The 15574-nt window shown below is 36.7% G+C and overlaps 1 protein-coding gene across 1 annotated transcript in view; it reads right to left on the bottom strand.

Annotated features, from left to right (window-relative positions):
* Positions 1 to 4493: 4493 nt before the first annotated feature.
* Positions 4494 to 15574, bottom strand: part of frk (fyn-related Src family tyrosine kinase) — a 113020-nt gene continuing 101939 nt past the window's right edge. Inside the window, exons 6-8 of the mRNA XM_020519916.2 lie at positions 9870 to 10051; positions 6424 to 6589; positions 4494 to 6005 (exon numbers count right to left, since the gene is read on the bottom strand). Of these exons, the coding sequence (XP_020375505.1) occupies positions 5791 to 6005; positions 6424 to 6589; positions 9870 to 10051 (563 nt within the window). The 3' untranslated portion in view covers positions 4494 to 5790. The remainder of the gene's footprint in view (positions 6006 to 6423; positions 6590 to 9869; positions 10052 to 15574) is intronic.

Below are 15574 nucleotides of genomic sequence, written 5' to 3'. Positions count from 1 at the left end.
CATGTTGTGGAAAGAAAGAAATAAATCTATGAATCACTGAATGAAATGTGCGTGGAGTGTGCTGACACAAAAGTTAAAATCTGTTGAAATTCTTGCGATAAAATGAGATGTGTAGTTAAGATTTTCCATCTTGCATTCATCAGCACAAATACAAGAATGCTAAATTTCAAAGGAACACAACAATTTATACTATAGGAGAAAGAGATGCTGATTTGCCAGTTTGCGCAATACACAGTAAGCAATGACACTTAAAAATGATTTTTAAAAATCCCTTTCTTAAAAAAACCCTTTTTATTAATATCAACAAGAAAAAATTCTACATTGTTTTCTAGTTAATGATATTCATTTCCAGCATGTAATAATCTACTCCAGACGTTTTAAAAAAAAGTAATTTTAAGTAGCCCTTATTCAAGTACAAAGTTTGTTGGCAAACTGTCTGCAGAAATATAAACCAAAAAAATTTAAAATCATAGACTTAAATGTAACACTTACACAAGAAAAAAATATTATATTGCATCTTTCTTTAACACAGTGGTCTGGATTTTAACGTGGAGGTCCCTCAGGTCACTTCTGTGCAGTTGTACAATTGGGAGGCTGTCAAAGACTAGCTTCCCTGAATATCCTGTAGAATTTAACTGTAGCATTGCTTTAGCTTGTTTTTTTCTGAGTCTGCCATCCACAGGCCATTTGATCCAACAGGTTGAAGACTGCCTACGGACAGAGAACCTACAAAAACATGTAAAGGTATTGGAAAAGTGTGAATGATTTGGGAAAGCCATGGGGTTGCTGGAGGGTCAGTGTTTCTCAGTTACAGGGGTGGAGGATTTCAACAATCATGAAGGTTGATGATCGACTGGTGGATGGTCCTCAGTGTCAGGAGCAAATGGAAAACTGGTATATCAGAAGGGCATTTGCTGGGTAACCGAATAGGCCAGGGCAGGCAGTCTAACTACCTGCAGGTCACAGCCAGTGGTATGACAGGATTATTGAAAAGATTCAGCCTTTCTTGCCTTTAAGCTGTTTCATTTTGTTGGTTGCAAAATCCAAACAGCTGTAGTTAAAAATGCCTGTTAAAATGAAGATGTTAGCCTCATTATAATATTTAAGTATCAAACATGTTTCCCATGAGGACCTTGATCATTAAAACCAGACATGTGTGTTTGGATCCTGTTCCAGATTTTTAACACTTCGATTTCCAATCCAATCTCAATATACCCATTTTTGGAAATCAAAATTCTGACCAGATGATCCACAGAGCAAGTGAAGATAAAAATAATTTGTTATATAGTTGGGCAATGTAAATAAATCATTCAACTTCTAAATAATACAACTACGATGTCAATGTTTACCAAAACAGTCGACATTTATTAAGGATTCTTTTTTTAAAATGTAGAAACGCGGCCTTTATAAGTACAATATCCATATGTTTGTTCGTTTTCTTATTTAAGTGTATAACATTAACACATTTAAATTGTATAGCTCTGAGAAAGGAATTTCAGATAAAGATATTAAGCTTTCATACACAACAAGCATACAGGATAATCATGGAGCTCTAATTAGTTTCAGAACAGATCTTTATGGTAAAATTTAATCATGTAAAGTTATAACTACCATGTGGTACAAATCATGTACACAATTACTGTTTAAATATAAAATCCTACCAGCAATAAAATAATTTTGTATTCATAGCACAAATAGCCAATTTAACAATTTTCTTTCTTCCCTCCCGTCCCCCCAACCCCCCCACCCCGACTAAAGTATTACTGGTAATTTTCATGCAAAATTCCTGATATTATATCATGAGAAAACAGACTAATGCATTATTCAAGGAACTTTGGGCACATGAGAGTACAGTCTTACTCAACTAATTACAGGCAGGATAAGTGAAGAATAAGACTGAAGGTCAAGGCCATCAATCATGAAGCGGATCCTCAGTTTGGCAAAACAGAATATGTAGAGTCCATTACCTCTGTTATCATGCAAGGAGGAGAATTATTTTTCAGTTAATATTGCAACAACTAAAAATAAACTAAGAATTCTTTACACAGTTCTGTCACAACAACAAATCAATATAAAATTATACCACATAACAACATTACTTTAATTTCACATCACTTGTTTGGTGTAACAATTTAACATTATTTTAAATTACACTGAAGTCTTCAAACTCCATCAGTATTTTGCTCCAGTGGATGATTTCACTTTATTATTAAGAATTACATAAACATTGAAAGATGAAGCTGCCATCAGCCAGAAAATATTTGAAGATATGAATTAAACAAAAGATGAAATTGATGATGTGGTAAATTTAACTTCTTTTAGTTACAAAACTTGTACTTTTAAAATCATATCCTTTTTTTGACATCAGATAACCAAGCAATTTATATTCAGCAAAGGCACTTGTGCAAACATTAGCCCAAATTTTGCTGGAATGGGCATCTTAAGGTTTAACCCAATGGTGAACTTAGAACAGCATATTTAGGTTTTACACATATTTTCTCACAATTTTGTTGAGACAGCTGATAACATGCTGAATGAGGTAGATAAAGAAGAACTAGTGAATAAAATGTATTTGGGTTTCCAAATGGCATTTAATTACATGCTACATGAAACATTACTTTACAAGATAAGAGCTCATGGTTTTCGCACAATGTATTAGTCCAGAGAGATTAATGGCAGGCTAACAGAAAATATGAAGATAAATAGATCACTTTCAGGTTGACAAACTGTAATTAAAGTACTGTAAGGTGATCGGGACTCAACCATATATAATTTATGGTGATGACCTGGATGAAGAAATGATCGTACTGTAGCTAAATTCGCTGACAATAACACATATAGATAGGGAAGTCAATTGTAAGGATGACACTGGAAGCCTGCAGACGGATGTACTTAGGTTAAGTCATTATTGGCAGATTTGGCATCATTTGGAAAAAATGTGAAGTCATCCACTATTACAGGAAGAAAATGAAAACAAAATATTATTTAAAGGAGATAATGTACAGAAAGCTGTGATAGAGATTTGAGTGCCCGCCTACAGGAAATGAAGACACAGAAAAAATTTAGAAAGGCAAAGGGAAAGTTGACTTTCATTAAAAGAAGGGTGGAGCTTAATAGTAGGAGAGTTTTGTTACGATTTTACAAGGCACTTGTGAGACCACACGTAGTTTACTGCATACTATTTTGGTCTCATGACTTAAGGCTAAATATCAGTATCGGAGACTATTCAGAACATTTTGACAAGGTTGATTCCAGGGGTAAAGAGATTGTCTTATGAAGAAAGTTGCACAAGTTGTGTCTATACCAATTGGATTTTGGAGGAAAGAGAATCTTATTGAACGGTTTAAGTTTTGAGGGGACTTAAAAAGATGTTAATTGAATGTTTCTCTTGAAGGAGAATCTGGACATGGGGGCACTGTTTCAGAAGTACCCATTTAAGATTGAGATGAGGAAGTATTAATTATCATGCTAATAATTGAAATTCTCTACTGCAGAGAGATGTATAGGCTGAGTTATTGACAATATTCAAGAATGAGATTAATATATTCTTGAGCCACAGGGAAGTAAAGGGCTATGGCACTGGCGGAAAGTGGAGTTCAGGCCACGATCAGATCAGCTGAATGGTGGAGACATCTGAAGAAGCTCTGTGGCCTACTCCTGCTCCAATTTTTTATGTCATAATAAATAAAGTGAAGATGAGATAGAGAGTAAATTAGAGTGGGTGAAGTCAATGTCAAATCAGACTCATGAAGATCAGGGAAAGAAGGGAAAGTGACATTTTTCTTCAAAACACAGACAAAAGTAAGAAAACATGTATACAGTTAAATTGGACTTTTCTTAAATCTCCAGCAACAATTTTCAATTTAATGATGTGAAACTCCATGCTTATATAATCATTTTCTTCCTGGAAACAGAATTCTTGGCAATCATTACCCAATAAATATCATAATTGACATTTATCCTGTTAGTTACTGGAGTTAATCTTGTGTTAAAAATGTGAATTGGTAAATAATGCACAATTCCACGCATTTCATGCAGAGGTTAAAGGTGAATGAACTTTCACAAAACCAATGGCACAGTGCAGATAAAATGTCCAGCAACTTATGGTGAATCTTAATTCACAAGGTCTCTCTTTCTCTTCGCATTTCACTGTACCTTTTGTGCATTAATTATATTAAACATTTTTCATACTTTTTTTCTGCAATAGTTTCTTCTAAAATTCAGTAAAAATTTCTACTGTACATTTGTTGGAAGGTTGACAATACTGCTGTTTGGTTTTAAATACTTAAATCAGTCTCCAAACATCAAGTCTTATGGAAGCAATATCCTCAGTAAGTCACTTTGAAAAAGGTAGACAATTAAAAATGAAACAACTGAATATTCCCTTTCACCTGTTGTATGTCAGATAAAGATTTACGAAACATTTCCTAGATTAGTCAATATTGCAACTACATGAATCTAAGCCAAAATTTATGAATTGGAATCAGAGTGGATTGGAATATCTCTACATTTTAATGCACCAAATTCAGTACAAAAGCATAAAACTGGAATAGTTCAGGATTCAAGTAATTTTCTTTGTCACAATTTACAAAACATATGATTAGTTGCAGTTTAATTTTTAAATGTAATTAGCTTATATACATTTCAATCTCTTGCAGCTCTACAAAATAAATTTAAATCTGTATCTGAACATAAAATTATATACAAATTAAGACTGTGTGGCATGTAGTATCGTGTGATTGAATTTTCTGAAACAATGTAGGTTGCTGAGAATATTCACCAATACTTTGTCCTGAAGGCATACTATAGTCCTTTAGTTGTAGGTTCCATTGTTCATTGAAAGAGACACATTCTTTTACCAAATTTCAGAAAATATATTGAATCAGTGAGAAATCTTTGCAAAAAGGGTGATGTTATGTTTTATGGCAACCATTTATCTGGTCAGAATATTTACAGAAATAATGTGTGAATTTCTATGATTACTCAGGGGGACAGGAAAATCAAAAAATTCAACTGCTGTTTGAATACAGTTTGGCATAAACAGTGAAATATGTTATACATAATCCGTATAATGAAATATCACACAAGCAAGCACTATACTGTACTTTTCTGTATAAACTGAAGTTAATGGAGATAAACGTAAACTTCCTCAGGGGTACGAAATGGGCAATAGTGGATTGAACTCCTGTTATGTATCTTACTCAACTTTGTTCTATATTCTTCTCATTTAGACACAGAAGACAGAACAGAATTCTGCAGGCAGATTTCATCCCCAGCAATAACACAACAGACAACTAATATATTTATTAGTCCTGTGCCCCTCTTCAAAAGGTACTGCCTCACATAAAAATATAGCAGCTCCCTGGCCAAGTGTCACTTTCTGGTTGCTTTTCCACTTGGTTATTGTCTATTGTTGCTCTCATACAACATCTGCTGTTTTGGGGGATGCTAAATGTTTTTGAATAGCAATGATCCCCTCATTTACATAACCTAATGGCAATGGTGCCACATCAGCCATTTCTGATCCGTATAGTTCATATAAAATAACATATAGATCAATTGCATGGAATTTGATTCAACCTTCACACTTGTGTGTGAACTTCTGACTGCACAGCCAGGTTAAATTATATTCATATATGTATAGTATGTGTATGCAATAGCCCCAAATTGATTTATGACTGAATGGGTATGCATATGATTGAACTGCTTTCACAAATTATAAGTATCAAGATGTGAATATTGAATCAGATTTGATCAGAGCAGATAAAATGTTAACATTTGTTATGTACATTAGCTAACAAAAACATTAGCATCTGTATAGGCTGAAAGATCAGTCTCAAAGAAGTCCTCCAGCTTCCACTGCAATGTTTCAAATGTTGGTCTTTCAAAATCTTTATCTTTCCAGCAATCTACCATGATTTCATACAATGCCAGGGGACATTCTGAAGGGCATGGCATTCTGTATCCTCTTCCCAGTTCCTGGATAACTTGGTAATTTGACATTCCTAAAGGAAAGAATATAAACATTTACCAATTTTCACAAAAATAAAGTTTAAAATATAAAATGTTATTGTTCTTAAAATTTCAAAGGTTACACTTTAGTCCTTTCACAATCAAGATATGAAAAAAACACTCTCAAAAGAACTCCTTAATAACTAAAATTGGTTGATCACTAAATTCCTAATTGAACCAGTTCCCAAATATATCTGCCTTTTATATTCAGTCTGTTCTCAGCAATATCTTATAGTTTTCATGAAATTCAACATTTGTTTGAACTACAAAGATGTACTCATAGATAAACTGTACCTTTGATTTTTATTGACCATCTTTTCCACATAGCTTAAATAAAAATGAAATATCAGTATCAGAAATCGCAAATGTGTCTAAATGTGATAAACTAACCTGGATATGTGATAAACTAACCTGGATAAGGCATCTTTCCAAAAGTGATTATTTCATACAATAGTATTCCAAAGGACCAAACATCAGATTTGATGCTGAACTTATTGGAATGGATAGCTTCCGGTGCAGTCCATTTTACGGGAAACCTTGTTCCTTCTCTAGCTTCATAAACATTTTCATCTCCTGTCTAATGAAGTTAAAAGAGCTATAATTAAAGATGGTTTAAATGATGTAGTTAAAATTACTCCAGTAAAATTGTATTCACTTAAATGGAAACTGCTTATAAAACAAACAGAACCTTAAATATGAACATATGATTAAAACCAGAACAGTGCATAAGCACTGACCAAGTGGTAACTTTCCAAGTTTTACTTATAAATGGATCTCCTTAATTTCCATATATTGCACTAGGTAGATTAACAATTTCTTTTCAATTTTGTGAAGGACTTTTTGATAAGATTCAGGTTCCATAAACTGACAGGAGTCCGTTCAAAACTTAAATTACATCGATTACATCAGTCTGGGTACAACAGGGAAGCAATTCAACCATGCAATATTTTAAAACAACTTCTGAAAATCATTGCTGTCACAGGTTTAAGCCCAACAGACATCTCTCAGAGATATTAGTTCTTCAAGAAAGATCATTCCTTTTATTTGCTTTAACTTCACTGTTAGTACAGGGAAATGTTTAAGGTGGGTCATCTTGTTTAAGTGGGAAATAAGGATTTTTTAAAATCTAAACTATTAATTATCTTTGTTAGAATTGTAGTGAAAACTGACTATTAATATCCAACTTCCATCATTTGATTTGAATTGACTAAAAGTGGTTTTAAAAAGGACACCACTGATTTTAAATGACAACTGTGGTTAGCAGAAAAATCCAGGGAACTCATGCAGAACATACATGACCAACTGCATCAGAATTATCTTTTAAATAAAGAGGCACAAACTCAGTGAGGTGTCAAGAAATTTGCATCTCTTGTTTTACTCTCACATGGTAGCTGCATATATTGGGAAATAAAAGGTTACCTTCAGAGTATTAAATCTGAAAAAGACAGTAAAGCTATACTTAGAATATACAAATGAATATTTCAGTAGGCAGCCCTTGAGCAACAAAAGAGAGAGAAGGCAACATGGATTGATAACAACAAGGATAGTGAAAGTGCTTCTCTTCCTCACTACCTCACTCTGTCAATCTCTATCTCAGTCTCAGGTATCAACACCAGTATAAAGCAAATTGTAAAAACCACTGTTTACTAAGAAGTCAAGGTTATCTGCAAGCTTTGTCGCTTTGAAGGAAATAGGACAACAGTTAAACAGTTGTGACTCAGGCTTCATTCTTGTAACTCAAGGATTCAAAAAAACTTTAAATTACACTCTCTGTACCTTTCTATCTGTTTAGACAGTCTCCTTTCCCCATCCTTTGACATTTTTAGGCTTGCTACCTGTTTTGCATTTATGTGTTAGATGTCACATCTTATTATATTTTCTCAGGGCTAACAGATAATAAAACTTCTCTTTCATTCACTCCAGAAAAGCTCAGAAACTGGGTCTCCTTCATTTTTGATATATTTAACTTTGGTTTTATTTTGCTTCAATTGAACTAAGTCCTGCGGAATCTCAGCATATCCAGCAGCATATCTGGAGGGAGAAACAGTTAACATTTCAAGCCATTATGACTCTTCTTCAGAACTGAAAAGAGGTGGAAACACCATCAGGTTCATGGCATTGAAAAGGGGAAGAGACAAGTATAGAGTTGCAAGTCAGGGAAGAGTTAAGGAAGATCCAGGCTGTCTCAGAACAAAAGACAAAGGGAAGGGTAACAGCTGTGGTGATAACTGAGAATAGATTCACAATAAGTGCTAATAACAGAACAAAATGAACTCTGCCTGAAAGCAAAACCATAAAAAGTAACAGAAAGACACAGGGGAGGAGGGGAAGAAGAGGGAGGAAAATTTTAAAATGGCAGACAGAGCTTATGCTCTGATATTGCTGAACTAATATTGAGTCCTGAAGGCTGTAAAGTGCTTAAGTGGAAAATGAGGTGCTGTTCCTCCAGCTTACATTGGGTTTTTCTGGAGCACTTCAGCAGGCACAGGTCAGAAATATAAGCATGAAAGCTGCATGTTGTTTAATACACCAAGTTACCAAAGGTCTCAACAGCCATTAGCACGCTCTTTGTTCTATGACATCTTGGATCTCCAATCTCCCACAACCTTCCCTGGACTGGCCCATCTGTTCCACTTGCCCCTCCTTTCTTTTCCACAGCACAAAACCCATGACTTTTACAGCTTTCTTCAGTTCTGAAGACTAGACTTGAAAGGCTAACTCTGTTTCTTTCTTCACAGATGGTGCCAGACCTGCTGGGTTTTTCAGCACTTTATAAACAAGAACTGTAGATGCTGGTGATCTGAAACAAATTAAAACAGAAACTGTTGGAGAAACTCAGCAGGTCTGGTTGCATCTGAGTTATCCTTTCAAATCGTGTTTCTTCAGCACTTTGTTTTGGTTTCAGATCTCCAACATGTGCAGTATTTTGCTTATATTTAATTAAATATGGTAGCTATGTGCTTAAAAATGAAATTAATGTGTCCTGTTGGACTGATGGAGAGGAGATTTAAAAAAGTAGAAAGCCTTCCACTTCTTAGAATTGATCAGGAAGTGGATCTTTCCACCCCCACCAACCACAAGGCACGCCCCAACCCACCATCCCCTCACCCTATTGTAACAACTTAAAAACAATGCTTTTAGGCCAGAGAAACATTACAAAATTGACACTGGACAATGTTTTTAAGCCATCATTAAACTGTATCACAGCTATTGTGGGAAAGGAATAGGTAATTAGTCATAACCTTCAAAGGATCACACACACCTCCCACAGAAGAGAGAGAGAGAGAATTGTTTCTCTATAGTGTGAGTGGCAGCATTCCACATGCCTGGGCAAGGTGAGGAGACAGGCTTCCATGAATTATCACAGCCTGTACGGGAATTGAACATGCTCCTTTGGCATAGCATGACATTCTAGGCATCCAGCCAATGCAGCTAACCAACCCCACTTGGTCAAGTGAACATGCCAAAACAAAGTTTGGGAACCCGGAAATTACCGGTAAATAAAGATAACAAAACAATAAAGTTGTATTTAATACTTCAGAAACAAAAGCAGATAACTTAATTTGTTGTCAAAAACAAATCGAAACAAAATACTATAATGATTTTGACTTTAACACAATTTGTCACATTTTATCACTTTCATGTTTTGCCAAAATGTGTATACAGGTCATGGATGTTTTGCTATCTCATACTAATCTAACTAAATTGATTTTTCATCTTGATCACAGCTTTCCTGGTGATAAACAATGCAATATTTTTATTCAAGAAGTACTTAGGTGACTAAATTCACAACAGGCTATGTCTCTTCAATTCTTTAAGATAAAAATTATACAAATGGAAAACAATCGTCAGTATACCATAAAGACTCGAGCAAGTCCAAAATCAGCAACTTTACAGATGTTGTTTTCTCCAACCAGCACATTCCGTGCAGCTAAATCCCGATGGATGTAATTCTGAGCTTCCAGGTACGCCATGCCCGAAGCCACCTGTGCAGACATTTCTAGCAGATCATTTATGGTCAAAGTCATCCCCTGGTTTTCTGTTGAAATGAATATATGTTGTATACATTAAATTTCAGAAGCTACTTCCATTATTCTAAAGCTTGTAAGCTCTCAAAATAAAAAGAAAGGAAATAAAACTGAAGCCTAACTGAAGCCAAAATGGTCGCAGTAAACTTCAATGCAAGATTTACTTAAAATGAAAAGCAACACACAGTCTTTGCTAGAATTCAGAATATTTATTTTTCTAAACTAAAAATGAAAGAAGAGAATTGCATTTGGTATCCAGATTTTTTACACGTGATAACACATCTAAGTTGTGGAATCCATTATGGCACACACATCTCAGTCACTTTAGCGTATAACTTCCAGAGACTTTCGCATTGTTTTGTTGAACAGCTGACCAAAGCCGTTGAAGGTTAATTTAGCATTAATCATAACTGATGAATAAAATACATTTCTATCATCAATGCCACTTAGATTATCAAAAAAAAGTACAGATGAGCTCCGGGCATTTAGCATAACCACATTCCCAATATGTCAGTGTCAGACTGATCAGTAACTATCTAAGTTGCTTAGAGACATTGTGCCATCAGCCTATTTAAAACAAACTCTCCAACTGAGATGGCATTCCAATTGCATCTTCTACCAGCATTACCTACAGCATAGCAGTTCTCTCACACAGGAATAAGGAAGACCATGGGCAGTTTGCGTTTGAAATGCAAACTTCTGATGATTGCCCATCCAGTCACTTAAATTAACCATATCAGATGCCACGTCCATTTTACAGTTTCGGCCCAAATTGAGGATTTACTATATTGAGAAAAAAGTACTGCTCAATTACAAAATTAAGTTTACAAATGCACAACAAGGTTTCAATAAACGTTTAAGAAATTCATCTTGAATACTACACAATGTATGATTACAACATAGATGAAATGGAATGTGCAATATCACATTCCTAAAATATACAGAATCAATGAGAATAATTGATATCAGTTTGTTGTTATCCCACATAAGCAAGATCAAGGTGCATCTTGTAAATACTTCAAGGATCAGCTGAAAAGATAGCTCTCAGAGTGACGTTGACCAATGTACGCGGGAACAGCAATCTGCTGCACAATCAGTTTGCACAAAACAACCAGGAAATCAGCATACAAGTTTGAAACAGACATGACGCTGCTGAAAGAAAGCACAGATAATGGAAGTAGTCTACTTATACAAGGGCCTTTCCAAGCCAGAAGTATATGTGCCCCATCTGTTCAAGAGCCTGCAGACCATGTATCTGCCTCTTTAGTCAGAAGTGATGGAAACAGCTGCCAAAGAGAGCTGTTGATTTTTGTTTGGGAAGAATCTGCCTCATCATCATCTCAGATTTTCAACAAACAAAAAAAACCAAGTGTTTTTTTTCTCAATCTTTCCAAAGTTACCAGCATTAAATATCATTGATTGACCTAAACATGACACTTTGGGACATGCTTTCCATTTTGGGTTTCATGGCAACCTAAACATGTTGTCACGATTACATTTAATATTCTCTGTAATGATGAAATTTAAGCACAAGACTGTTTTAAAATGAAGTAAAAATATGCAACTTTTTACGGAGCCCAGGCCTCAGAGTACGCCTTTCCATGCTGACAAATCAACAATTGTTTGAGTTATCTTGTGCTTTAATCAATACTGTGACCAGTAAATTGAGATATTGGCGTGGAGTATCTTGGGCCGTGGCTGTCTGCACATATACGGTCCCTGATGCTACTTGCTCCTTATCATTGAGGAAGGGACTTCAAACCTTTATGTAGAGTAGCACACCTTTACTTATATCTATGTCTCGTAGCTTGTCAAATGTAGCTTTCAAGTGTAATGTTCTTTAGTCATTCATGGTATATGGGTGTAGCTGCCTGACTAGCATTTATTGACCACCTTTAATTTATCTGGTGAAGGTGATGGTGAACTATCTTCTTGAACTCGCCAGTCATTGGAATACAGGGATATCTACAATTTAGTTAGGAAGGGAATTCCATGACTTTGACCTAGCGACAGTGAAGGAATAGTGATTCACTTTGAAGTCAAGATGTTATGTGGCTCGGAGGGGTACTTGCAGGTGACAGTATTCCCATGCATCTTCTACATTTGTCCTTCTGGGAATTCGAGACCATTGGTTTGTAAGGAGCTTTTGAGGGAGCCGGTGTGAATTTCTGCAGTGCTTATTGGGGACAGTATGCACTGCTCTCACTGTGTGTTGGTGGCAAAGGGAGAGAATGTTGAACGATGTGGATGGAGTTGCTTAGTGCTGCATTGTGACAACCTTCTTGAGTGTTGTTGGAGCTGCACTCATCCAGGAAAGTGGACAGTATTCCATTACATTCCAGATTTGTGCCTTGTAGATGATGAACAGGCTTTTAGGATACAGAATATAAGATATTAGTCTCAAAATTCCCAGTATGAACCTGCTCCTGTTGCCACAGTATTTATATGACTGGTCCAGTTAAGGTTCTGGCAATGATAACCTGATGACAGTCTGATTCCTCAGTATATATAAGGTTTCAGTGACAGCTTATCTTCTGTGACTAAGCTTTGAGATGATTCGCCTGTGCATCTGAAAATTTATGCCTCCTGGAACGTGTTTTCCGGTCTGATTCTGACAAACTTCATCCATGACAAACTGCTAGTATTGAAACAGCTGTTCCTGTGTCCAGTTTAGATATTGTTTCAAATTTCAAAAACATGTTCCTTTTTCAGGACGTTTTCTTTGCTTTTAAGATGATGAACATGCTGTTAACTTACAATATTTTCTAAAGTGTTCTAACTGGCTAAATTGATAGTGCTTAGCTCTGCTAGCTAGACATTCATTGCACTAATGCATCCATTTGGAACCACATCTTGTACAACCTAATATAGTCAATCATGTTGATTTCTGCACTTTGAATTTTGTTGGGCTTCCGTGAGTATGACAATGTGATTTTGGGGCCTAACCATTCGAATGTGTCAGAAGAATCCCTGATGTTTCCTCACAATGCTGTCAAATCTTCAGGCCTGATTTCTGCATGAGAAGTGAACTGAATTCCATTATGCAATCCTCCCTGGATTGAAGAAATTCTGGAACTTCTCATCCCTCCCAGCAATTACAAAATGATTTCTAATTAATAATTCCTTCACAGCTCTGCATCCACAATATCCTACTGACCGATGTAAATCCATTAAAAAGGTGTCTTATAATTCTGTGAAAGGCTGACATCATTGATTAAATCTTTTCAGAGATAGTAGGAACTGCCGATGCTCGAGAATCTGAGATAACAAGGTGGAGAGCTAGATGAACACAGCAGGCCAAGGTGCATCAGAGGAGCAGGAAAGCTGACGTTTCAGGTCTGGACCCTTCTTCAGAAAGGGGTTGGAGTATAAGAGTAGGGAAACCTTACTGCAACTGTACAGAGTGCTGGTGAGACCTCATCATAGACTCAGATTAATGGGGTGCCAGTTTAAGACTGATATGGGGAGGAATTTCTTCTCTCACAGGATTAAGAGTCTTTGGAACTCTTTGCCACAAAGGGCTGTGGGAATCCTTATGTACATTTAATGCTGGCTAAGATAGCCAGTTGGAGAATCAAGGCTTCTGAAGAAGGGTCCAGACCCGAAATGTGAGCTTTCCTGCTCCTCTGCTGCTGCTTGGCCTACTGTGTTCATCCAGCTCTACACATTGATTAAATCTTGCCTGCTTTATCTTTTTTTTAGGATGAAAGCATAGCTGAAATGCTTTAATAAACGTAGCATACTCCATCGTAACTTCTTAAACATACTGGTTTACCAGATCATTATTGGTCCTCAAGGATTCAATAGGACCATGGCTGATCTTAAATAAGGGACCAAGACTGCTCACAGTACTCCAGATATGGTCTCACCAGCACCCTGTACAGTTGCAGTAAGACTTCCCTACTCTTATACCCTAAGCCCTTAAAATGAGGGCCAACCTTAGCTCTTGCCACTCCTCATTCTTACTTTCCTGCCCTTTCCTCATAACCTTGATTCTCCAACTGACTATCTTAGCCAACATTTAATGTACATAAGGATTCCCACAGCTCTTTATGGCAAGGAGCTCCAAAGAATCTTAACCCTCTGAGAGAAGAAATTCCTCCACATATCAGTCTTAAACTGGCACCCCTTCAATCTAAGTCTATGAAGAGGTCTCACCAGCACCCTGTACAGTTGCAGTAAGGCTTCCCTACTCTTATACTCCAATCCCTTGAAATAAGAGCCAACATAAGCTCTGTAGTTCTGCCACATCTTTGTTGTGAATGGTGGTGGACAATTAAACAACTCACTGGAAGAGGTGTCTCCACAAATATCCCCATCCTCAGTGATAAGGGAGCTCAGCACATTAGTGTAAAGAATAAGGCTGAAGCATTCGCAGCAATCTTCAGTAGGAAGTACTGACTGGATGATACATCATGGCCTCCTCCAGCTGTTTCCAGATTCACACTGACCAGACTTCAGCCAATTCAATTCAGTCCTCGTGATATCAATAAAGGCTGAAGATACTGAATGCTGTAAAATGTTACTGGGCCTGATAATATTCTGGCAATAGTACTGAAGGCATGTGCTCCAAAATGAGCTGCACACCTAGCTAATCTGTTCGAGTAGAGTTTGAACACTGGCGTCTGCTCGACGATACGGAAATGTGCTCAGGTATGTGATGTATACAAAAACTAGGACAAAGCCAACAAAGATTGCCCCATCAGTCTATTCTTTATATCAGTAAAGTGATGGAAGAGGTTGTCAACAGTACAATCAAGTGGCATTTGCTTAGCAATAACTTGCTCACGGTCAGTTTGGGATCCACCAGGGCTGCTCAGCTCCTGACAGTGTTACAAACATGATTCAAAGGCAGACAAAAGAACTGAATTCCAGAAGTGAGGTGAGAGTGAATGCCCTTGACATCAAGGCCATATTTGACTGTGTGTGGCATCGAGAAGACCTAGCAAAACTGCAATCGATAGGAATAGAAGGAAACCTCTCCACTGGTTGGAGTCATACCTGGCACAAAGGAGATGGTGCTGGTGGTTGGAGGAGATCAGTCATATCAGCTCCAAGAAATCTCTGCAGGAGTTCCTCAGGACCAGCAATCCTCAGCTGCTTCATCAAAGAACTTTCCTCCACAGTAAGGTCAGAATGGGGATGTTCGCCTACATTTGCACAAACTTCAACACCATTTAAAACTGCTCAGATAATGAAGCAGTCTATGTTCGAACACAGTATCTGGACTTGGGATGACAAGTGTCAAGTAACATTTGCGATACACAAATGCCAGACAATAAACATCTCCAACAAGATAAACTAACCATCACAACTTAATGTTCAATGACATTACCATTTCCGAATCCCCTACTATCAACACCCTGGGGTTACCAGAAACTGAACTGAATGATCCAAGTATATACTATAGCTAAAGAGCAGGTTAGCAGCTAGAAATCCATCACCTAATTCTCCAAAGCCTGTCCACCATCGAAAAAGAACAAATCAAGAGTTGATGGATTATGATTCATTTGTCTGGATGAGTGCAAGTTCAG

Source organism: Rhincodon typus, chromosome 5, assembly GCF_021869965.1.
Source record: "Rhincodon typus isolate 14 chromosome 5, sRhiTyp1.1, whole genome shotgun sequence".
Taxonomy (NCBI): domain Eukaryota; kingdom Metazoa; phylum Chordata; class Chondrichthyes; order Orectolobiformes; family Rhincodontidae; genus Rhincodon; species Rhincodon typus.
Note: the sequence above shows the minus strand (reverse complement) of the source record. Positions and strands in the feature narration are given on the sequence as shown.